This window comes from Salvelinus fontinalis, chromosome 38 (assembly GCF_029448725.1).
Source record: "Salvelinus fontinalis isolate EN_2023a chromosome 38, ASM2944872v1, whole genome shotgun sequence".
Lineage (NCBI taxonomy): Eukaryota > Metazoa > Chordata > Actinopteri > Salmoniformes > Salmonidae > Salvelinus > Salvelinus fontinalis.
In genome coordinates, this window is record NC_074702.1 from 19599260 (window position 1) to 19624516 (window position 25257).

A 25257-nucleotide genomic window follows, 5' to 3' on the forward strand; every position below is an offset into this window, starting at 1 on the left:
CAGGGATAAAATTGTAGACCTGCACAAGGCTGGGATGGGCTACAGGACAATAGGCAAGCAGCTTGGTGAGAAGGCAACAACTATTGGCGCAATTATTAGAAAATGGAAGAAGTTCAAGATGACGGTCAATCACCCTCGGTCTGGGGCTCACCTCGTGGGGCATCAACGAGAAGATCTCACCTCGTGGGGCATCAATGATCATGAGGAAGGTGAGGGATCAGCACAGAACTACACGGCAGGTCCTGGTCAATGACATGAAGAGAGCTGGGACCACAGTCTCAAAGAAAACCATTATTAACACACTACGCCGTCATGGATTAAAATCCTGCAGCGCACGCAAGGTCCCCCTGCTCAAGCCAGCGCATGTCCAGGCCCGTCTGAAGTTTGCCAATGACCATCTGGATGATCCAGAGGAGGAATGGGAGAAGGTCATGTGGTCTGATGAGACAAAAATAGAGCTTTTTGGTCTAAACTCCACTCGCCATGTTTGGAGGAAGAAGAAGGATGAGTACAACCCCAAGAACACCATCCCAACCGTGAAGCATGGAGGTGGAAACATCATTCTTTGGGGATGCTTTTCTGCAAAGCAGACAGGACGACTGCACCGTATTGAGGGGAGGATGGATGGGGCCATGTATCGCAAGATCTTGGCCAACAACCTCCTTCCCTCAGTAAGAGCATTGAAGATGGGTCGTGGCTGGGTCTTCCAGCATGACAATGACCCGAAACACACAGCCAGGGCAACTAAGGAGTGGCTCCGTAAGAAGCATCTCAAGGTCCTGGAGTGGCCTAGCCAGTCTCCAGACCTGAACTCAATAGAAAATCTTTGGAGGGAGCTGAAAGTCCGTATTGCCCACTGACAGCCCCGAAACCTGAAGGATCTGGAGAAGGTCTGTATGGAGGAGTGGGCCAAAATCCCTGCTGCAGTGTGTGCAAACCTGGTCAAGAACTACAGGAAACGTATGATCTCTGTAATTGCAAACAAACGTTTCTGTACCAAATATTAAGTTCTGCTTTTCTGATGTATCAAATACTTATGTCATGCAATAAAATGCAAATTAATTACTTAAAAATCATACAATGTGATTTTCTGGATATCTGTCTCTCAGTTTGTCTCTCACAGTTGAAGTGTACCTATGATAAAAATTACAGACCTCTACATGGTTTGTAAGTAAGAAAACCTGCAAAATCGGCAGTGTATCAAATACTTGTTCTCCCCACTGTATGTATGAATGCCACTTGCCTGTAGTAGAAAGACATGGTAGGCTACTACTGAATTTGTTTAACAAATAAGAGGGCTACCAGTGGATGGGTATCACTAGACTAGGGTTAGGCTAAGGGCAATTCCACAGTAAAAGAGTGATGCTGTGACTCAGATTTTTCACTTTAAAATGTAAGCCAAACTTTGCATCTGCACTGTTCTTCAAGTTAATGTGTTTTTGTATTGTTAAAAGTAGTCCCTGTGTATAGAATTGTATGGTTTGTTAAACTTTGACCTACATTTTAAAGTGAAAAAATCTGAGTCTCAGCATCAGTCTGTTACTAACTAAACATCAATCTCTTACATGATTTTCCAATTAACTATGCTTACTACGATAATTGGACTAGCCATTGGCAATAACATATGCTATAAACATAGGCTAATCCAGCAGTAACCATCAAGTAGATATGCTAATGATTAAATTTTTAAGTAACTCAAAAATATAGATTTCTTTTTTTTTAATCTGGAGGGTTCTCTAATTCACTTTTGCAATTACCTAATAGGTGGAATGTACAGACCTCTAGCCTAAATGCAGTGACATTTTGCCAGTTCACTAATGGAAAGAATGAGGTCTCTGAATGTGACACATCATCAGACACAAATCTACCCAGTTGCAGTGAAAACCCGGGGGGCATCCTGGAAAACTCTGAATGAAATTGCTCATTTCCAAACAAGAGTTTGTCCAAGAGTATGATGTGTCACTAACATGGCTGCAGTTCAATAGCCAATTTGTGGGTTTAAAGACGACACTGAGACACAAACTAAAAGCAAGCAAGATGTGCATTTTCCAACCACCAAAAAAAGTATCAGGGGAGGAAAGTCACTTTCCAGACCCACATTTAACATCTTGTTCCCTCCAGTAAGATGTGGGTCCAAAATATACATGTTTTAAAAAAATGGTTTAATGTCTGAAAATTTGCCAGGGAGGAAAAGGTAGCTTATGATGCTCAAGGCTGGTTTACTCAAGCCTGCAAGGTATTATAAGCTGTCATATGTGGCTTGTGAACACATGAGTCATTTAACTGAACATGCACAATGGAAATGTTGTGGTTTACTGTAATACAATAGATTTTTTGGGTGGCCTTGTATTAAGAGCAAACCAAATGGAACATTATTAGAGGTTTTACATTGGAAGAATGTTCAGCTAAATCAAAAACACTGCTTCCAGTCAGATACGTACAACACAATCTTTGGGTTTTGTATACATGGGTACCATGAGAACTGTACCATGACGGGCATACCTGGAATTTCCTGTAAGAAACTGAGGGGGGAGCTAAAGCCAGTTACAGTTGCCTCTGATGCAGTGTAGCGAGAGACTTGCGCTTCGAACACACCGACTGCGTGTTTGCGTTTCGATACACCAGAAGTACATTCATTTCCAATGGAACGCTGCATTTGCCTTGCAGCATTGCGTTGCAGAGGCAGTGGCAGTGCGTTCTGTGTGGTGCATACGTTCGATTTATCGAACGTATGCATCAAATTGTATGAGTGGACTTGACAGAAAGTAGCAAAATATGAATGTAGATTTTTTTGTTGTTGCACACATTCAGTAAAAAATTGGGATTACATAAAAACAGTTTGATTGCATAATTTCTTTACATTTTTTATTTATTTGCCAAGTATATTATTTATTCGACACACGGTAATTTGACCAAATTATCAGGGGTACAGTAGTATCCACCATTTCCATTACTATTTATCTAGCATTCACACTCTTTCAAACATGAACATTTGGTAAAGTTATTAGGGGTAGTAACTAGCATAATTTATTTGACTATTTCTTTCACACACACCTCATTGGCTAGGTTAGCAAGCTAGGTTAGCTAGCTAGCTAACGCTAACTAGCCACATCTAGCACAAGCTCACTACTAAACTGACCTGGCAATCCTACTATCGTGGACACTTGTCTCCAAGCAGCATTTTTTGTGTTTATGTCCCTGTAGCTGTCAGCAGTTGTGTCAAAAAGACACGGTTTTGAGGATACTGCGAAAATGATTCTCTCCTCCATGTGTCCAACCGCATGCGACCATTTGCAAAAGGTACCTGCATCAGTATAGTTGCCTAGTTGCGCAAAATGTTATGCAGCAGTGATGCAATGACGCAGCAGTGATGCAATGACGCAGCCGGTGTGTTCGAAGCGTTTTGGAGTTAGCTAATAAAGCCATATCCCATAAAGGCTGTGTATAGAGAGGTACATGTAAGACAAAAGGCACCAGCCAATAGCCTTAAGAATAGCCTTATCTTCGCACCAGATGTCTTCCAAGATTACACACTGCACAGATTCCTTCATTACTTCCTCCTCATTTGTCAACTTCAGGGCTATAACGTTGGGAGGGTAGCCGAACACCTGCATGGTCTGTGTGGTTAATCATGTGTTAAGCTATGCTGCATTCCTATGTTGAATTTATGGATTATGATTAGAGGTCTGGCCGATTAATTTGTGCCGATTTCAAGTTTTCATAATAATCGGTAATCTGCCTTTTGGATGCCGATTATGGCCGATTACATTGAAATCCACGAGTGCAGCATCAAAGGGACCTTGTGGCTGCAAGGAGCCAAGGTAAATTGCTAGCTAGCATTAAACTTATCTTATAAAAAAACAATTAATCTTCACATAATCACTAGCTAACTACACATGGTTGATGATATTACTAGGTTAACTAGCTTGTTCTGCGTTGCAGATAATCAATGTGGTGCCTGTTAATTTATCATCGAATCACAGCCTACTTCAACTTTGTCAAATGGGTGATGACTTATCAAAAGCGCATTCGCGAAAAAAGCACAATCGTTGCAATAATGTATCTAACCATAAACATCAATGCCTTTCATAAAATCAATACACAAGTATATATTTTTAAACCTACATATGTAGTTAAAAGAAATTAATGTTAGCAGGCAATATTAACTAGGGAAATTGTGTCACTTCTCTTGCGTTCAGTGCAAGCAGAGTCAGGGTATATGCAGCAGTTTCGGCCGGCTGGCTCATTGCAAACTGTTGAAAGGCCATTGATTACTAACAAAGACCGTAATTCATTTGCCAGATTTTTACATAATTATGACATAACATTGAAGGTTGTGCAATGTAATAGTAATATTTAGACTTATAAATACGGAACGGTTCCGTATTTCACTGAAAGAATAAACGTTTTGTTTTCGAAATTATAGTTTCTGGATTTTACCATATTAATGACCAAAGGCTCGTATTTCTGTGTGTTTATTATGTTATAATTAAGTATAGGATTTGATACTTGTTAGAGCAGTCTGACTGAGCAGTGGTAGACAGCAGCATGCTCGTAAGCATTCATTCAAACACCATCTCTTAGCAATGCTTGCAGCACAACGCTGTTTATTTTTTATTTATTTCACCTTTATTTAACCAGGTAGGCAAATTGAGAACACGTTCTCATTTACAATTGCGACCTGGCCAAGATAAAGCAAAGCAGTTCGACACATACAACAACACATAGTTACACATGGAGTAAAAACAAACATATAGTCAATAATACAGTGAAAAAAAATAAGTCTATATACAATGTGAGCAAGTGAGGTGAGATAAGGGAGGTGAAGGCAAACAGATATATGTATAAATAAATAAAAATATAAAAAGGCCATGGAGGCGAAGTGAGTACAACACAGCAAGTAAAATAAAAACAAAAAAAAACACTGGAATGGTTGGTTTGCATTGGAAGAAAGTGCAAAGTAGAGACAGAAATAATGGGGTGCAAAGGAGCAAAATAAATTAATAAATAAATACAGTAGGTAAAGAGGTAGTTGTTTGGGCTAAATTGTAGATGGGTTATGTACAGGTGCAGTAATCTATGAGCTGCTCTGACAGCTGGTGCTTAAAGCTAGTGAGGGAGATAGGTGTTTCCAGTTTCAGAGATTTTTGTAGTTCGTTCCAGTCATTGGCAGCAGAGAACTGGAAGGAGAGGCGTCCAAAGGAAGAATTGGTTTTGGGGGTGACTAGAGAGATATGACTTCAAGCATATCAACTCCCGAGATTAGGCTGGCAATACTAAAGTGCCTATAAGAACATCCAATAGTCAAAGGTATATGAAATACAAATGGTATAAAGAGAAACAGTCCTATAATTCCTATAATAACTACAACCTAAAACTTCTTAACTGTGAATATTGAAGACTCATGTTAAAAGGAACCACCAGCTTTCATATGTTCTCATGTTCTGAGCAAGGAACTTAAACGTTAGCTTTTTTACATGGCACATATTGCACTTTTACTTTCTTCTCCAACACTGTGTTTTTGTATTATTTAAATCAAATTGAACATTTCATTATTTATTTGAGACTAAATTGATTTTATTTATGTATTATATTAAGTTAAAATAAGTGTTCATTGTTCATTCAGTATTGTTGTAATTATCATTTATTACAAATATTTATAGAAACGTCGGCCGATTAATCGCTATCGGCTTTTTTTGGTCCTCCAATAATCGGTATCGGCGTTGAAAAATCATAATCGGTCGACTTCTAATTATGATTGTAATGTTCATAATTCATGATTGACAGGTAATCAATCATATGTTCAAACATTTGGCACCAGTAGTTAGGGGTAGCCTAGATTACAGGTTATAAACTCTCAAGTCCAGATCCTAATAATTACAAACAATTGATTCCCATTCAAAATCCTATTTTCCATAACCCTTAACCCTACCCTTAACCTCAAACCCTAATTGTAACCATAACCCTAAACCTATCCCCTAAGACTAAAATAGCCTTTTTCCTTGTGGGGACAGGCAAAATGTCCCAACTTCTGGTCCCCACAAGGATAATAAAACCAAAAACACTCACACCAGTAGTGGTCGGTGCAGTTTAGGATTAGAGAGGACTGTCATTACTATTCCATTCACACAGCTCAATGTAACATTGATAGGTTTAGGCTACTACATGATACAAAGATGTGCCCTATACCCATCGTTGCTACAACCTAGACTACAAATGAACGTTTATAACGTAGGTGTACAGGCTGAGAGACAAATTGGAGTACTCAAGGTGAAAGACAGTGACACATTCAATACCACCTGGAACAATCTTGGCTGTATCTAGCTGATCTGGGGTTTAATCATTAGTCCAAACAGTTTCTATTTGACAAATTCAGGTAGGTCCATCCCCGTTTCGTTCCGTTTAAGAAACGTTTGGCAACAGAAATCGGTGGAATGAATACACCCCTGTTCACCCGCAGACATGGTTCACTTTCATAGCAGCGCCATACAGCATCATCACTTTGCTCATTGAATAAATCCTTCTCGCATCTACACGGTCTCCTCCTCTCTCCTTTTCCATTCACTTGTGGACTTCAGTGCACAACACAACATCGGTCTGTGACCGACGTCTGTGTCCAGGCCAAAAAAAACTCTACAAGCCAAACCGTCATACCATAATTGCTAACGCTAACCCCTACACAGCCTACATCGTTGTCACCATATCAGTTAACGTCATAGTCAACATAGCTACTAGAACTAACACGTTAGTAAACCCACAATCCAATCCATGTGTACAATCACAGAGTCCAGTGAACAGCAAGCAGTTTAGCAGTTACACCGACAGGCTCGGTGGCAATAAATTAATAAAACCAAAAGCTTACCTTGACTAGGATAGCCTTAGCTAGCTAGCTAACATAAAAATAGCATTCCTCTCTGTTTGAGTCAGGTTGTTGAGTATGCTAAATTAGCTGCATTAAGCTAGCTAGCTAAGTAAGTGAAAGGTATACAAACTAGATTAATTCTCTGATCCTTTGATTGGATAGACAACATGTCAGTTCATGCTGCAAGAGATTTGATAGGTTGGAGAACGTCCTCTGGAAGTCATTATAATTACTGTGTAAGTCTATGAATGTGGGTGAGAACCATGAGCCTAAGGCTTAAATTGAAGTCCATGTACCCAGAGGAGGACAGAAACTATGTGTCCTCCGGCTACACCATGGGGCTAACCTAGAGGGTACTGTTAAGGCTACTGTAGAACTTAATTGCAAAACACTGTTTTAATCAGTTATTTGGTGACATGTGAATATATTTAGTATAGTTTTATCATCTAAAAAGGATAACTTTTTTAAATGTTTCACTATTTGTATTTTTCTGAAATTCACTGAGTAGGATGGTTCTCCCCTTCCTCCTCTGAGTAGCCTTCACTGAGACACACACAAAGGCAGGTAGAGGGAAGGGTTACTGTACTTACAGCTGTTTAACTACACCTGCTTGTTTGCATTGATTGAGGTGAGCTAAATACATTCAATTATCTACATTCTTTTGAGATGTTGCTGTTAGCTAATAACCATTTCTTACATAGGACGCCGCTACAGTAACGGGTCGATAGCGACAGTTTTTTAATTGTCTGAAAGGTTAAGTGTCTGAAAGGGGTATAAGTTAGCCAGATAGCCAGCCGTAGATGTTAATGTAACAATGTTCACCTTGCAATGTAATTACATGGTAACGGCCCATATAACGATAACTATCATGCAAATATACTAATCGTTACCGGTAGTTACGGTGAAATGTTTATTACAAATAGCTAGACAACTAACGTTAAAGTTAATAGATAGCCATGTCAGTGAGATATGTGATGTCCAAGCCAAGGTCATGAGCATTGACATTAGCTTGCAACTGAATATGAAGGCAGCCAAGCTGTGCTATCTTGCAGTGTTGTTATTGCTGGAATTACAGCATAATTGATATTTTACCAATACAATTAAACACTCAGTGTCGACAGACGGCAAATCCCAATCGCCTTCCCAGCAGTACAGCTCAGAGGTTGCAATCTGCGAGGGGGCAGCCATCTTGAAATAATTGAACGACCTTTCACTCGAAAGTGATACCTCTCGTTGCTAATGACAACGTTTACATTTCTTGTCTCGACTCCGTACTCCAAGAACGTTCTGTCTAGACGTTTTTGAAACTAGCCGCCCCGGCCCATTGATAGAGTCCTTTGATATCAAAATCATGTATGATTAACAATATTATGTCTATTACAATAGAACTTTGAACAACATTTGCCATTAGAAATAGAATTCAACGTATGTGCTTTCCCTATGTTTTTGTGGTGCAATATTTATCCGAATGTTGTAAATATTCTATAAACAGTGGTCAAATTGGTCCAACAAACTGTGGTCAACTCTCCAGACTGTCTTTTCCAAATAGGACTTCCAGGACTTTGACCTGGAAAATGCTTCCAGTGTATATGTCAGAATAGATTTAGCAGATGTTCTGAATAAGAATAGTGTGTTTTTTCTTCTAAACCAATACATGGCTTTTTAATATGTGTTTGAGGAATATTAATGCTGGAATTTTTCACTTTAGCAGTTAAAGAGGAATTTGTACTTTTGACATCCGTGGAAAATGAAAGAAACTAATGCAATGGATAATTCATATCTCTATGTGTTCTTAAGAGTGGTAGTGTAACAATAACTTTGAACTCAACCTATCTATTGATAAAGCAGAATATAAATATGAATGAAACTACTGTATAATTTATTTCAAATGCTTCTGTTTTACTTTCTTTCACTCACTAAAGATTAACGCCAACAGGTCTACCTACAATGTAAGCATTGATAGAAGGAGAAGACAGGGAAGAATGATCCACCTAAAAGCAATGTTTTAACCCACCCGACAGAGCTCTTAAACATGGAAATAATCCTGTGTCTGTTTTGCAACAAACAGCTCAGCTGCGCAAAGAGCCCATGCCAGAGAGACATGCACAAGCCATGACATCATCAAACCGAGCAGGAGAAAAGGAGTACCCTCATTCCTATCAGGAGGGGGCAGGAGCCAAAGATCACCATTCCTTCCTTCCTTACAATGGTGTATGGGAACTATAAACTAATAACACAGAATATGAATACTGTATAGATAATACATTAATTATTACCACTTTCAAATAGCTTAAGGTCAAACACCATTTATATTTGGGTAAGAGCGTCTGCTAAAATGATGTAAATCTGTGGGTTTGTGTTGCAACATCACAGAGATGAAAGATGCTCCATCATTTAATTAAGTTATAGAACGCACCGAACTTGTGAGACATTTTGAAATACTAGGAGGCAGAGCATTTGGAGAAAAATGCTTACCATCAAATGGAGCTGTGCTGTTGTACTTGCTGAGCATTATGTGAAACAAACAGGATGTACTATTTATGTTGAAGACGAAAAAGATTCCATCTGTGACCCATTTGTATAGCTGACTATTATCACAAAAATCTCATCAGCATATGACTAGAGAAATTAGTTCACTGCATAAATGAAACTTGTATTTGTCTTTAATGTAATTTACATTTGGCTATTATTTCAACAAGACAAATGGTTTTTAATCACAAAGCTTGTAAAATGACTACACAATCCGACAGCATAAATTCCTTATTCTAAAAGCAAAAATCCTTAAATCATTGACTCAAATAAGTAGATCAGAAAACATACGCGAGAAAGCACAGGAGCATTTTGACAAACTGATGACCCTGAATGAATAAGCACTTTTTTTTATGTTTTTGTAGAAAATTCAATTCACATGTAAGGTCTTACAAGGGCAGCTTTAGCCTACTTATTTTTTAGCTGCGGCTGTAGGAAGGGTCTCACGACCAGCTCCAAACTTCAAACTGTCATACTGCACCTCAGTCAGACCCTGAATGACAAGGAAACACTATCATCATCATCATTACAAATAGTAATAATAGAAAATGTAGTAATAGTATAATCTCAAAAAAATAATACTTATAATAGTATAATACACAAACATTTATAAAAAAGTTATTTTACCTGTGCTCCGTCCTGGTTGTGCTCATAGGGTTGAAATCTTTTCTTTCCTTTGGAAATATTATGATACAATATGTTAAAGATACTATTGATAGCCTATATATTATACTGCTGCTATAGATGTAGTAAAGTTATCAATCATGAATAACTAATCAAATACAAATAGTACTTACGATGGTCGTGTCTCAGTCTGCAGACATACAAGGTGATGATCATCACCACAATAGAAAGAAGGATACACATGCCACCCAAAGAGATGGCCAGAAACATTCCCTGTCTGGACCGCTCCATTCCTAAAAATGCACAATTTGTTTTGACACATAAGAGTTCTACATCCGTTTAAACTTGTGCAGAAAGACATTCTAAACAAATGCAACTCAGAGCACTGTGGCGATCTCTCTCACCCATCCTGCTGACTGTCTTGTTCATCTTCACCCCACTGGTACTCTCCATAACACAGGTCATCTCTTCACCTTCAGCCCAGGTATGGCCAGGTACAGAGATCTGGACTCTGACACTGGCTGGCTTCTCTGACAGAACCTCAGGTAAACGTTCTGAGGACTGAACCTTCCCCTCCACCTCCCAGTACACCCTGGCCTGACTGGGATCCAGTCCAGACACCAGGCACAGGAGTGGGACTGAGGATAAGGAGGCCTCCTGCAAGTCCACGGGCACCAGGACCTCCAGAGTAGTGTCAGAGGTGATAGGGTCTGAAAGACAGAGGACATTACATGACATGGCATAACTACCAAATGTATACCTCCCAGGACTAGAAAATATGAACGCTAATATAAACCATTGAGAAGCATCTGATCTTACCAGAAACTTCCAGCACACTCCCATTGGCCATGTTCAGCATGGCACTGTTAAGCAGGGCACAGTAGAAGATGCCCACATGTCCTGTTGACATTGATGATGTTCAGGAGGCAGGCTGTGTTGGTGTGGACACTGTAGGTTTTTCGAGGCCAGAGTATGAGCTTTCTCATAGGTCCCACTTGCACCCATACGATATAAGAGAATTCCCCTCCCATTTCACTGTTGTCACAGTAAAATGTCACATTGGTACCCTCTGCCACTGTTAGTGACCCTGGGTACTGGTATACCACTGCTCCTGCTGTGGGAGAGCATACACATAGTGTCACGACTTCAACCGAGGCAGGCTCTCCTTCCCGTTCGGGTGGCGCTCGGCGGTTGTCGTCACCGGCCTACTAGCTGCCACTGACTCTTTTTCCTCCCACTCCTTATGTGTTTATTTGTATCACCTGTGTTCAGTTAATTGTTAATTAGTGTGGCTTTATTAGTCAGCCAGCCCGTACGCTTCTTTGTGCGGGATTGTTTCATTGTGGCTTTTGGATTTCGGGAGTGGATGTTATTATTGTGGACTGGGGTTGTTTATCGTGTCGTTGGACCGTTGTGTGTGACACCCAGTACGTCCGTGTTGGACATTGTGTTTGCAAGTTGAGTCTTAAAAGAATCAACATATTGAAGCTCTGCTGTTCCTGCGTCTGACTTCGCACCTCCCGACACTCAGAGCGTTACAGAATCCCGCACCAAAAAATGGAGTCAGCAGGAGCAGCAGCCAACCCTCTCCCATCGATGGAGGAACGGGTTCTCCACCACACCACCGTCCTCCATCGGATCGGATCAGCCATGGACCAGATGATGGAGAGAATGGAGCGATGGGAGAGGAGTGGGCTCCTCTCTCCACCTTCGGCTCCCCTTCCTCAGGACTCTCCATCCCCCGGCTCCAGCGCGCTCCGTCTTACGCTCCCGAGGGATTATGATGGAGCGGTGGCAGGGTGCCACCGGTTCTTACTCCAGCTGGAGCTATACTTGGCCACTGTTCGCCCCACTCCCTCGGGAGCGGAGAGGGTGAGTGTCCTCGTCTCCTGCCTAACGGGTCGTGCTCTGGAGTGGGCCAACGCAGTCTGGAATGGCCCGGACTCAGCGAAGGAGCACTACCCGGAGTTTACCCGGAGTTTTCGTGCCGTGTTTGACCACCCCCCAAAGGGCCGAGCGGCGGGTGAGAGACTATTTCATCTCAGGCAGGAGAAGAGGAGCGCACAGGATTTCGCGCTGGAGTTCCGGACCTTGGCCGCGGGATCAGGGTGGAACGACAGGGCCCTTATTGACCACTACCGGTGTAGTCTCCGGGAGGACGTCCGCAGGGAGCTAGCGTGTCGGGACATCACTCTGTCTTTGGATGAGCTTATCGACATGTCCATCCGACTGGACAATCTGCTGGCTGCCCGCGGGCATTCGGAGAGGGTCCTGTGCGTTCCACCACCCAGCGCCCCGGCTCCCATCCCGATGGAGTTGGGAGGGGCCGCGCCTAGGGGTATCGGAGGAGGAGGCCTCCCCTGCACCAGCTGTGGTCGGAGAGGACACACGGCCGATCGGTGCTGGGGGGGTCTGTCTGGGAGTCGAGATGTCAGGCGGAACGCTTCTCGATCACCCCAGGTGAGTTAGCACCAGACTCACTCAGAACCCCCTGTCGGTCACATGTTTGTCTCAATTTTTTTCCTTGATTTTTTCCCCTCTTCCCAGCATAGGGCACTAGTCGATTCAGGTGCAGCTGGGAACTTTATGGATCGCGGACTCGCCCGAGAGTTGGGCGTTCCGCTTGTGCCGATAGATTCTCCCTTTCCCGTGCACTCCCTAGATAGCCGGCCATTAGGGTCAGGGGTGGTCAGGGAGGCCACAGTTCCCCTGGACATGGTGACGCAGGGGAATCATAGGGAACGTATCAGTCTCTTTATTATTGATTTGCCTGCGTTTCCAGTGGTGCTGGGTATTCCCTGGTTGGCCCGGCACAATCCCAGTATTTCGTGGAGACAGGGGGTTCTCCAGGGGTGGTCAGAGGAGTGTTCTGGAAGGTGTCTGGGAGTTTCCATTGGTGCCACGTTGGTGGAGAGTCCAGACCAGGGTTCCACGGTGCGCATTCCCCCCGAGGATGCCGATTTGGCAATCGCTTTCTGTAAAAAGAAAGCGACGAAATTACCACCACGTCGACCGGGTAGGGATTGTGCGATAGATCTCCAGGTTAACGCTGCGCTTCCCAAGAGTCACGTGTACCCTTTGTCCCAAGAGGAGACGTTGGCTATGGAGACATATGTCGCGGAGTCTCTGGGACAGGGGTACATTCGGCCCTCCATCTCACCCGTCTCCTCGAGTTTCTTTTTTGTGAAGAAGAAGGAGGGAGGTTTGCGTCCGTGTATTGATTATAGAGGTCTAAATGACATCACAGTGGGGTTTAGTTACCCACTACCTCTCATCGCTTCGGCGTTGGAATCATTTCACGGAGCGCAGTTCTTTACAAAACTGGACCTCAGGAGCGCGTACAGTCTGGTGCGTATTCGGAAAGGAGACGAGTGGAAAACCGCATTTAGTACCACATCGGGCCACTATGAGTACTGCGTCATGCCGTATGGGTTAAAGAATGCTCCAGCTGTTTTCCAATCCTTTGTACACGACATTCTAAGGGGGTAGTTGTGTATATCGATGACATTCTGATCTACTCAACTACTCAAGCCGCGCATGTATCTCTGGTGCGCAAAGTGCTTGGCAGACTGCTGGAGCATGACCTATACGTCAAGGCTGAGAAGTGTGTGTTCTCCAAACAAGCCGTCTCCTTCTTGGGTTATCGCATTTCCACCTCAGGGGTGGTGGTGGAGAGTGACCGCATAAAGGCCGTGCGTAATTGGCCGACTCCAACCACGGTGAAAGAGGTGCAGCGGTTTTTGGGTTTTGCCAACTACTACCGGAGATTTATCCGGGGTTTTGGTCAGGTAGCGGCTCCCATTACCTCACTGCTAAAGGGGGGCCCGGTGCGGTTGCGGTGGTCAGCGGCGGCGGACGGAGCTTTCAACAGGTTGAAGGCTCTGTTCACGGATGCTCCCGTGTTGGCGCATCCGGATCCCTCTTTAGCATTCATAGTGGAGGTGGACGCGTCCGAGGCTGGGGTGGGTGCCGTGCTATCACAGCGCTCGTGTACGCCACCAAAACTCCGCCCCTGCGCTTTCTTCTCTAGTAAGCTCAGTGCAGCGGAGCGTAACTATGATGTGGGGGATCGGGAGTTGTTAGCGGTGGTCAGGGCTCTGAAGGTGTGGAGACACTGGCTTGAGGGGGCTAAGCACCCTTTTCTCATCTGGACCGACCACCAGAATCTGGAGTATATTCGGGCAGCTCGGAGACTGAACCCGCGTCAGGCAAGGTGGGCCATGTTTTTCACCCGGTTTAGGTTCACGTTGTCCTACAGACCCGGTTCCCAAAACGTAAAGGCTGACGCACTGTCTCGCCTTTACGACACGGAGGATAGGACCACCGAGCCCACTCCCATCATCCCCGCCTCGAGGCTGATAGCGCCAGTGGTATGGAAGGTGGACTCGGACATCGAGCGGGCGTTACGGGCGGAACCCGCGCCTCCTCAGTGCCCGGCGGGCCGTAAGTACGTACCGCTTGGTGTTCGGGACCGACTGATTCGGTGGGCTCATGTCCTACCCTCCTCGGGTCACCCTGGGGTGACGAGGACCGTGGGGAGCCTTCGGGGAAGGTATTGGTGGCCTACCTTAGCTCGGGACGTTAGGGTTTATGTCTCCTCCTGTTCGGTATGCGCTCAGAGTAAGGCTCCTAGGCACCTTCCTAGAGGGAAGTTGCAACCCCTCCCCGTTCCACAACGGCCATGGTCTCATCTGTCCATGGACTTCCTGACCGATCTTCCCCCCTCTCAGGGAAACACTACGGTTCTGGTAATTGTGGATTGGTTTTCTAAGTCCTGCCGTCTCCTCCCTGCCCGGTATCCCTACTGCCCTACAGACTGCGGAGGCCTTATTCACTCACGTCTTCCGGCACTACGGGGTGCCGGAGGACATCGTTTCTGATCGGGGCCCCCAGTTCACGTCCCGAGTATGGAGGGCGTTCATGGAGCGTCTGGGGGTCACGGTCAGCTTGACTTCCGGTTTTCACCCCGAGAGTAATGTGCAGGTGGAGAGAGTGAACCAGGAGGTGGGTAGGTTTCTGCGGTCCTATTGCCAGGACCGGCCAGGGGAGTGGGCGAGATACATTCCCTGGGACGAGATGGCCCAGAACTCACTACGCCACTCCTCTACTAATGTGTCCCCCTTTCAGTGTGTGTTGGGGTACCAGCCGGTCCTGGCACCATGGCATCTGAGCCAGACCGAGGCTCCTGCGGTGGAGGAGTGGGTACAGCGCTCCAAAGAGACCTGGAGGGCCGTCCAGGAGTCCCTTCAACAAGCCACTAGGAGGCAGAAGAGGAGCGCTGACCGCCACCGCAGTGAGGCTCCCGTGTTTGTACCGGGGGAGAGGGTCTGGCTCTCGACCCGAAACCTACCCCTCCGCTTGCCCTGCCGGAAGCTGAGGCCGCAGTGTGTAGGGCCCTTCAAAGTCCTGAGGAGAATAAACGAGGTGTGTTATCGATTAAAACTCCCTTCCTATTATCGTATTAACCCCTCGTTTCATGTGTCTCTCCTCAGGCCGGTGGTAGCTGGTCCCCTGCAGGACGGTGAGGTGCCGGAGGTCCCTCCCCCCCCTCTGGACATCGAGGGGTCCCCGGCGTACACGATACGGGCCATTCTGGACTCGAGACGCCGGGTGAGGGGCCTGCAGTACCTCGTGGACTGGGAGGGGTACGGTCCGGAGGAGAGGTGCTGGGTACTGGTGGAGGACATTTTGGATCCATCTATGTTAAGGGATTTCCATCGCCTCCATCCGGATCGCCCCGCGCCTCGTCCTCCGGGTCGACCTCGAGGCCGGTGTCGGCGCGCTGCGGGAGCCGCGCGTCAGAGGGGGGGTACTGTCACGACTTCAACCGAGGCAGGCTCTCCTTCCCGTTCGGGTGGCGCTCGGCGGTCGTTGTCACCGGCCTACTAGCTGCCACTGACTCTTTTTCCTCCCCCTCCTTATGTGTTTATTTGTATCACCTGTGTTCAGTTAATTGTTAATTAGTGTGGCTTTATTAGTCAGCCAGCCCGTACGCTTCTTTGTGCGGGATTGTTTCATTGTGGCTTTTGGATTTCGGGAGTGGATGTTATTATTGTGGACTGGGGTTGTTTATCGTGTCGTTGGACCGTTGTGTGTGACACCCAGTACGTCCGTGTTGGACATTGTGTTTGCAAGTTGAGTATTAAAAGACTCAACATATTGAAGCTCTGCTGTTCCTGCGTCTGACTTCGCACCTCCCGACACTCAGAGCATTACACATAGTTAAAAGTCTGACTATAGGGACTAAATCATCTGCAACTTGATATTTAATGTACAGTCATATACAAAAATAGTAGATGTTGTGCATTTCAATAATCTTACCAACAATCAAGTGTGCAAGGAGAAATGTCACCTGCATCCAACTTGAACACATCTTTAGGCTGAGGTGTTGTCACTCAGTAATAATGATGGAGTTGTAGCACACATATCAAGTGCCAAACTGCCGAGATTGCCAAAGAGTGCGGAATATCTATGTACTGGAATAGGTCACCAACTCACACCACTCCTCCATCATTGCAGAAGAGAGCAGCACTGACCCAAGTCATCACATGGCTTAAAATGTGCTTCAAAGTGATGCATGAACAATGTCATTGTTCTACAGTCTGGAGTATCATAAAAACACACACACTTATCTTGTTTCGAAATCAATGGAAATTCCTTCACACAAGTGAAAACACATGTGATATATTACCCCATATTTCTGTTTATCAATTCAGGTTTACTTTCAAAGCCTCAGGATTGAATGCTGCATTACACTTTTTACATCAATGTTGTTGTGAAATAGGGTGTCAGAACAACGTGAGTGGTGAATGTACCAAGAAGTACAAAGAAGGTTAATCCATTTGGCAGTGTTTGTATTATAATTCACCTCCCTGTCCTCAATTTTGCGATACCCTGACATCTACAGTACACCAAACTGCAGCCTACATGTCTCCCACTACGTCACATATTGTTCCTTGATCTTTATATCTGTCAGGTCTATAGGAGAGAGTTTGCGCGCAAACGAGAGAGAGAGAGAGAGAGAGAGCGAGAGAGAGAGTTTGTAGAATGGGGTGTGATTGAGGATAGGGAGAAAGAGAGATGTGTCACAATGTGTCTTTGATTACTGTTATCAGGGAGAAAAAGTATCATTATTGCAGGTAAGTAACAATCGTGCACTTGTAGGAAAGCTTAACTAGCTAGTTTACTTTGCGTAGTTGCTTCAAATGCATTTCGCTTGTGTTTCTGGTCAAATAAAATAGTAAGTAGGCTAATCGCTGCATGTCCTTAATTCAGATACCGCAAAGTCATACCGCAGTTTTCCGAGTAGAAGACAAGGTCCCACATACGGATAAGGGAAGTTGTGAATGATGTGCACAATCTTCCTTACGAAAAAATATTGGAGTCAGACTACAGTATAACTGCAGTTAGAGTGCAGTATAACGGTAGTATGCTGCAAATAACTGCAGTACACTGCAGGTATTCTGCAATATCTGCGTCCAAAATACCACAGTCGACTGCAGTCACTGCACTGTTACTGTAGTTTCAAAACGAACATATATATATTTTTTGCCGTTTTTTCAATAGCCATTTCTATGAATGATACACACCCATTTATTCTGGAAAGATATACATGATTTTAGTACAATTTTTAGCACAAGACGAATCCTATCGTTAATATAAATCAAAAGGTGGATTATGTTTTTGTTGTTATTTTAGTCTTTGCACACATCATGTCGACCTCATTGGCTTTCAGTCCTTGCCATTGCTCCATTTATAAATTTGAGAGTAGTTTCCCTCAGTTTACTAAATAGTGGCTGGGTCAGGCTCTTGATTTTGCCTCGTGCCTTTTTGTGCCTTGCTTTTCTCAAAGGTAGTCTGACAACAAATCCTTCTGGCCGCGGGGTGGCGTCAAACACCACGAATGTCTATATTTGCGTTCTCTTCCAGCGCGCGCACTCTAGGTTCCGCCCCGCGCCATACACCTGTCCTACCTGCACACTTATATGGATGATAAAATAACCGTTTCTTTCAGACATAAATCGTTTCTCATCAAGTAAGCAACCGGCTAATTCCCAACGTCCACTGGGTATATTTGGCTTTTATTTTAAAAACTTTAGTCTACCAGTTTGATACATCATGGAGAAAAGACCAATCAAATTTGGAATTATTCTTACTTTGGCTGTTTCAGGTATGACAGAAAACGTCTATCTATCTATCGATCTATCTATCTACTCTTCCATGCATCTTCATTTATGGATTATACTAAAATATGTAGACTATAACACATTTACACATTACATTTCTTTAGAGACTTCTGTTGTAGGGCAGTGATTCTCAACAAGGGGTACTAGGACCCCTGGGGGTACTAGGCCTATCCACAGAGGGTACTTGAGAAGACTCATGAGACCATAGGCCTACTGGTAAAATGCACATGAGGGGGTACTTCAGGGCTACTCAGGGCAGAGCAAAATTATGTTGGTGAAACAGTAACCCAAAAAGGTTGGGAACCACTGTTGCATGGGAAGCATTGTTGTACTGTAACCTACACTTCTTAGACGTGGGAGTCAGATTGGGGTTTAATTGTTAATGTGGCAATCAACAGGACCGAAAACATATGCTAAACAGGTCTGAAAAAATTATGGCATCTCATGCATTACCTGAAGCCTGCTTTTATTCAGGCTATGATTGTAAACTGAGAATGGTGTCGCATCCCTCCATTAGAGTTCCAGACACTAGTAGAATCTATGCCAAGGTGCATTGAAACTGTCCTGGCTCGTGGTGGCCCAAAACCCTATTAAGACACTTTATGTTGGTTTTTCCTTTATTTTGTCAGTTACCTGTATCTAAGTAAATCATACTTTGAGGTTTACGGAGAGTAAAACCTTATCAGCACACAACCAGAATACCACTTTTTCATGATTCTCTTGTCCCCGGCTGCTCAGGAGCCTTTTTGATGACATTTTTCCCTATTATTTTTTTTAAAACTTTAAATTGCTTCCTCAGGTGCCTCAAGTGATATCAATATACTGGAGTTAAAACCCACATTGAGAATATTTTTAAATCTTAGCCAAACATCTATCATAATTTGTCATAATCTGTCATAATGTATAAAGTGTCTTCAGGGTTATGCAGTAGCAGAATAGTATTATGGATTTATAATCAACCCCACTCAATCAAATATTGGGATAAGACAAAACAACTTCTTTCCCACGCTGAGAAAACACATTTGCAAACTTTGTTTTGGATTAAATTAGTCTAAATAATGCATTGTTGCAGTGATTGGGGTCACAGATGGTGACCCCCCCTTTCAACTCAAAGTGTCTGTTTACAGATAATAATTTCCACAGTACAAGGCATCCTTTATTGGCTGTAATTTGCACTTCAATCAGTCAGTCACTAAGGGTAATGGCAGTAATTTATTACATGGCTGTGTAACAGTATTTCTGCTAATTTCTGAATTTCGGCTTGTTTTCCATTCACCGTTACAGCACTCCTTTTCTTTGATGATGTTGTGCCTGCTTCCCATTTACGGAGGGCAACACCCAGCAGCAATGACAAGACCACCCCAGCTACGCTGTCCGCCTACTACATATGCGTCAGAATCACCAACCGGATTTACACTGAGTCACTCAATAATCAAAGCTCTAAGGAGTACAAACAGCTGAGGAAACAGGTGGAGCAGATGGTAAGAGTGTGTTCTTTTACTGCTCAAGTCAGTCCATAGAGCTTTAACTCATCACTCAGTCTATACCCACAAAATAACTATTTGTCCTGGAGATACTTCATGTTTGCCAACAAAATGGAAATGCTCCATGGCATTTCCATTGTTTTGGTCAAGTTCCATTGACATCTTTACTGCATTTATACCAAGCAACCATTGCGAGTGTACCCATGAGTTTACCAGTCAAATTGCCAGAGTTAGATGTTCCCAAGGCTGTTCTATTCACTATTTTCTTTGTCACCAACATCATCAGCTCTCCAACACCTAGCAGTGAGCACTATTTTAACAGTCAACAACAAAATGAGCCATCACTACTAGCTCACACTCCAGTTGACCCACTCCACTTCACCATAGACAGTGATACTATAGACACCTCCCTTACAACCTGTTACTCAATATTCAAACAAGTAAAGGTGTGAAGACATGCCTTGTAGGCCTGTAGGATAATATTAAAGTGCTCCTCTGATTGCTGTGTCTTTCTTTTTCAGGTGGATGACGTCCACAGCCCTTTGCCAGAGTCTGACAAATATATGGGTGTATTTGATATAATCTTCAGGTGAGCTCTAATGTTGAATTTGAAATTCTGCCATTGAAAAAAAATTGCATTCTTAAGGACATTGACAATTATACGTTAGAATTATTTTTGACTACTGGTCTCACTCTTGCAGTAATGGATCCGTCATTGCAAACTCGACAGTAATGTTTGGGACTACATTCATGATCACTCCAGCTTTGGTTAAAAGTCTATTTTCCACTCATATCCAATCAAATAAATCCAAAACCCTTGACCTGGACCTCACCTATACTGAAGGTAAAGAAGATGGCAACCTTCTCTACTTCTGCTGTGTAGCAGCCTGATTCATTTGTATGTTAAAAAAACTGTATTGTAAATAGCTTAAGAAACTGTTATTAAGTAAAATAAAGCAGGAATCACAAATATGTTCTTTATTCCTTAGGTCAACTTCCAATAAAAGCCACACTACCTCTTGTAGCACGTACCACAGCAACCGCAGCTGCCTTAGTTAGTACCCTCACAAACACCACCACTAGTCATGACAAAAACAATACATTTAGCAACATAACCACCCCTAGTACTGAAGACCATAACAGTACAATTAGCAACATAACCACCCATATTCCTGGAGACCATAACAATACAATTAGCAACATAACCACCCCTAGTCCTGGAGACCATAACACTACAATTAGCAACATAACCACCCCTAGTCCTGGAGACCATAACACTACAATTAGCAACATAACCACCCCTAGTCCTGGAGACCATAACACTACAATTAGCAACATAACCACCCCTAGTCCTGGAGACCATAACACTACAATTAGCAACATAACCACCCGTATTCCTGGAGACCATAACATTACAATTAGCAACATAACCACCCCTAGTCCTGGAGACCATAACACTACAATTAGCAACATAACCACCCGTATTCCTGGAGACCATAACATTACAATTAGCAACATAACCACCCCTAGTCCTGGAGACCATAACACTACAATTAGCAACATAACCACCCGTATTCCTGGAGACCATAACACTACAACTAGCAACATAACCACCCCTTCTCCTGGAGACCATAACATTACAATTAGCAACATAACCACCCCTAGTCCTGGAGACCATAACACTACAATTAGCAACATAACCACCCGTATTCCTGGAGACCATAACACTACAACTAGCAACATAACCACCCCTGCTCCTAGAGACCATAACATAACAATTAGCAACACAGCTAACCCTATTACCCCTAAAAATCCTTCCCAGACCATTAGCACGACTGTCTTTCGTAAAACCTTTGCCCCTACTGAGAGAGCAACAAGCAGGTATAAGACCACAGAGCATGCTGCAGCTGTAGTTGCTGGGGCCGGAGAGGAAGTCCCAGGATGGGGGATCGCTCTATTGGTACTGGCTGCCCTGATCTTGTTAATCCTCCTTATTCTCCTAATACTTCTGGTGAGTACAAAAACAAACAGACACACAGATGCACATTGTTTCTCCCTGAATGCATTGTTGACCTCCATTTTCTCAGAAACAGCCACAACCCTGCTCTAACAGTTACAGTATGTCATGCTAAGGAGGCCATTTTACTATGATTCTTGTCTTTTCTTGACCTTCAGCTAGTGTGGTTGTGCTGTAGGCAGAGATATGGAAGCTTCAGCCCATATAGCCAGATCAACCACGGGGCAGACGTCCAAATGTACTCCACACACAGCCGCTTCAACGTGCCCAACGGCAAGCTTAATGTAAGTCCTATGTATTGGCAGAGAGGCCAGATAGACACACACACACAGGCTCAGATTCTGCATTCAGCAGATTGGCTATGGTTACTAAGACTGGCCGCTATGCCTCAGTGTTAGATAGACGTCTCTTTGTGCCGTTCCGGCTTTGACCAGGGAAACCTGAGGCGTGGGAAACACTAGCCTTCCCCTCTACCCTCTCAGCCGAACTACCCCTGCAGCTTCCAGAGAGGGGTCCCAAGCCATACTCCTCCCCCCAAGCCACCTATATTCATTGATGCACTAAGTTGCTTATCTCCAAAATCAAACCCCCACATAAGCAGATGTTCTTGGTAGACCAGACAACCAATTTAAAGCAATCATCTGTGAGCTGTGAAAGTTTAGAGCTTTAATTCTGCCTTGGGTACGTATGAGGGATGATACCAGAGTTATCGTCCAAGGACCTTCCTGTATGGGGCATGTTACTCATCAATGTCACTTTGAATGACTGGCAACACCATGATTTGACTGAAAAAAGGCAGTGTTTATTCTGGACATCAAAAATATATATTTTCGATTGAGCTATGAAAGGGATGCTAAATACAAATGCCATGGAATCTACCAACGTCAGAGAGAGAGAGATCTCTCCCTTAACACCAAACAAAGAGACCATTGACCGTACTAATGAGACTTGCATGTTCGTCACACTGCAGTGCACACCTCAAGCACACACACACCTGAGAGGAAGGGAAGTGAGGAGGGAATCTACTCAGGCTTTTTCTGGTGTTGATATGTAGCGTCATAGATCTTTTTTTAGTTTTGGAAATGTACAGTTTGAGTTAGATTACACTGTATATTGCTTATATTCAATCTACTGTATAAGGATATTGTTGCGTATATGTGTTTATGCACTTCGTATAATTGTGCTACATTTACGTAGATATATTTTTTAATTCTGTGTTCCTGCTAGCAGTGGTTTGAACATGTTTGTTATGTTGTTTTGGAAAGGGGACAGTGGAAGACATTGGAGGACTATTTGTTCACAGCCTCCAACTCTCCTTGATCAATTTATTGAGCATGGTCGTTCCGTACTAGTCTGCCAACATTTGCTCCAAGACTGACTATCATATAATGAGAAGAGTGCCCCCTCTGTCACCTGTCTCTATGGCAACAGAGCAGCAGACAGACACATTGTAATCCACAACCACTCTGTTCTCTTTACATAGCCTTCTCCCAAAGCCCTTTTAATTGATGAATCACCGGTTTGATTTATTGTTGCAATTAAGCCGAGTGGATGTCTTTCAGGCTTAGTTAACTAAGGCTTTTAAACAGACGAACGTCTGCAAGATAAGCTAACATTGCAGTTCTATACAACAGGTCAAAAACAGACTGCAAAATTCAGTTTTGCCTGATAAATGATATTGTGTGCAGTATCATCTTCACAGACTGTTTTACACCTTTGATGAGCTGATACTTTCTCTGATACAGGACGAAATAGGAGAACCATCGAAAAATCAAACAGGGATGTATGTGGTGAACGAGTACTGACACACAGGTACGGTAGGTGACACACTTTCTATATGTTTATGTACTTCAGTGGTACTGTCAGGTAGACAACAGGGGAAATGCAGTTTCATGTTTTCAATTCCAGGAGACAATCTCCCCTGAATGCTTTCTTTCCTTCCATACATCAGGGGGATGGGGTTCAATGAGAGGTTTGAATAGGTAGACTACTGATTATTGTAGATATAGGTGTGTAGAGACGAGTCAACCTACATATTCATTAAACACATTGAATTCACTTTCTAAGAAAACACATCAATCATGTAATGTTGAAGATACTGTATATATTTAATTCAAGTAATTTACTGTTTTTACGATATTTTTTGTTGTTGTCCCTTCCCTACTTCTCTTTCCTCCAGAAGCTCCAGTCAATTGGGTAAGAAGACCATCTGAAATGGCCTTATGAAGTAATATGCATGGGAGCAATGACAATTCTGTACAAATGGTCCAATTATCTCTGAAGTATCTGAATGAAGACCGTGGCTTTGGCTCACTGATTGTAATTTCAACCTGTATTTATTCAAATCAAATCACATTTATTTATAAAGCCCTTTTTACCTCAGCCGATGTCACAAAGTGATATACAGAAACCCAGCCTAAAACCCCAAACAGCAAGCAATGCAGATGTTCTAATGTTATTTTATTCCTAATGCTTTTACCAGTGGAGGCTGCTGAGGGGAGGATGGCTCATAATAATAGCTGGAATGGAGTCGATGTAATGGTATCAAGCACATCAAACACCTGGTTTCCATGTAGTCGTTACCATTCCATTCTATTATTCTGTACGTAAATCCGAGACACTCCATTTAGTATATGTTACTCCTCCCCGACCATTAAAAGGTATCATATGTCTTGACGTGCTCAGAAATACGTAAAGTATGTTTTGAATGGCTCTGAGGCCAGGCTGGCAATTTTGGCTTCATTGTGGCAATAGTTTGAGTTGTATTTTCAGTCTTTACTGAAGGCAAGCTAAACCTTGGTAAAAAAGAAAGCTGATCCTAGATCAGTAAATGGGGTCAACATATGTATCCTGCAATTAACATGTAAGAAGAATGAGTAAGGGTGCAATACCCAATCAGGTACAGTTAACAAGAAGTTCATTGTTTTCAAAGACTATAAATCCAACCTTTTGACTTGGGCTGAGAGATCCAAATCTAATTCCCTACCGCTGGATAAGACATGTTTTGAGATAGGAGACTAGCATGCCAAAAAGTTAACCATTCCACAAACACAACCCAGTGAGTAAAACACCAATGTTATGTATATTTGACAATCTGATTAAATAAATCCACCATTATTAATCAAATCTGTGAGATGAAACTATCTGTAAACATTTGAAGTGATCGTGCATTGGCGCTTTAAACTTTGCATAAAAAAAAATCAAAATAATTTTTTGATTAAATATTGTAAATAATAAATAAAGTTTGTTAGATTTTTATGGGCAGAAGTGGTTTGAATGCATTCATGGTTTGTAAAAGAGTTGGATGATTCTGTTCATCAGGAGAACTGAAGCTAGGGCAGAACAGACATGCCTCTGTATCTAAGCCTGCCCTCATCCCCTGGCTTTTCTTTCTTTTATTCTTTGTGTGAAAGGAACAAGTAAATAGATATCTAGATAACATGCTTTACAGTTATGCTGGGTGTGGCGGTGTGATAAAGAATAAGGTACTGTATTAAATTATAAATTACTCAAACTTTGTCCATTATATGCAAGTCAGCGTGTATTAAAAAGGCA

At 43.1% G+C, this 25257-nt stretch overlaps 1 protein-coding gene across 2 annotated transcripts; it reads left to right on the plus strand.

Annotated features, from left to right (window-relative positions):
* The first annotated feature begins 18036 nt into the window (after nt 1-18036).
* LOC129837393 (mucin-2) lies at nt 18037-24828 on the plus strand. 2 transcript variants are annotated; one of them, XM_055903527.1, is made up of 8 exons: nt 18037-18185; nt 19486-19682; nt 20207-20274; nt 20387-20529; nt 20675-21696; nt 21861-21986; nt 23448-23519; nt 23882-24828. In XM_055903527.1, exons 1-7 carry the CDS (start codon nt 18134-18136, stop codon nt 23505-23507), a joined length of 1668 nt encoding a protein of 555 aa, XP_055759502.1. In that variant the 5' UTR covers nt 18037-18133; the 3' UTR covers nt 23508-23519; nt 23882-24828. The 2 variants fall into 2 exon arrangements, with proteins under 2 accessions (XP_055759502.1, XP_055759501.1); XM_055903526.1 differs by having other exon boundaries at nt 23448-23514.
* The last annotated feature ends 429 nt before the right edge of the window (nt 24829-25257 follow it).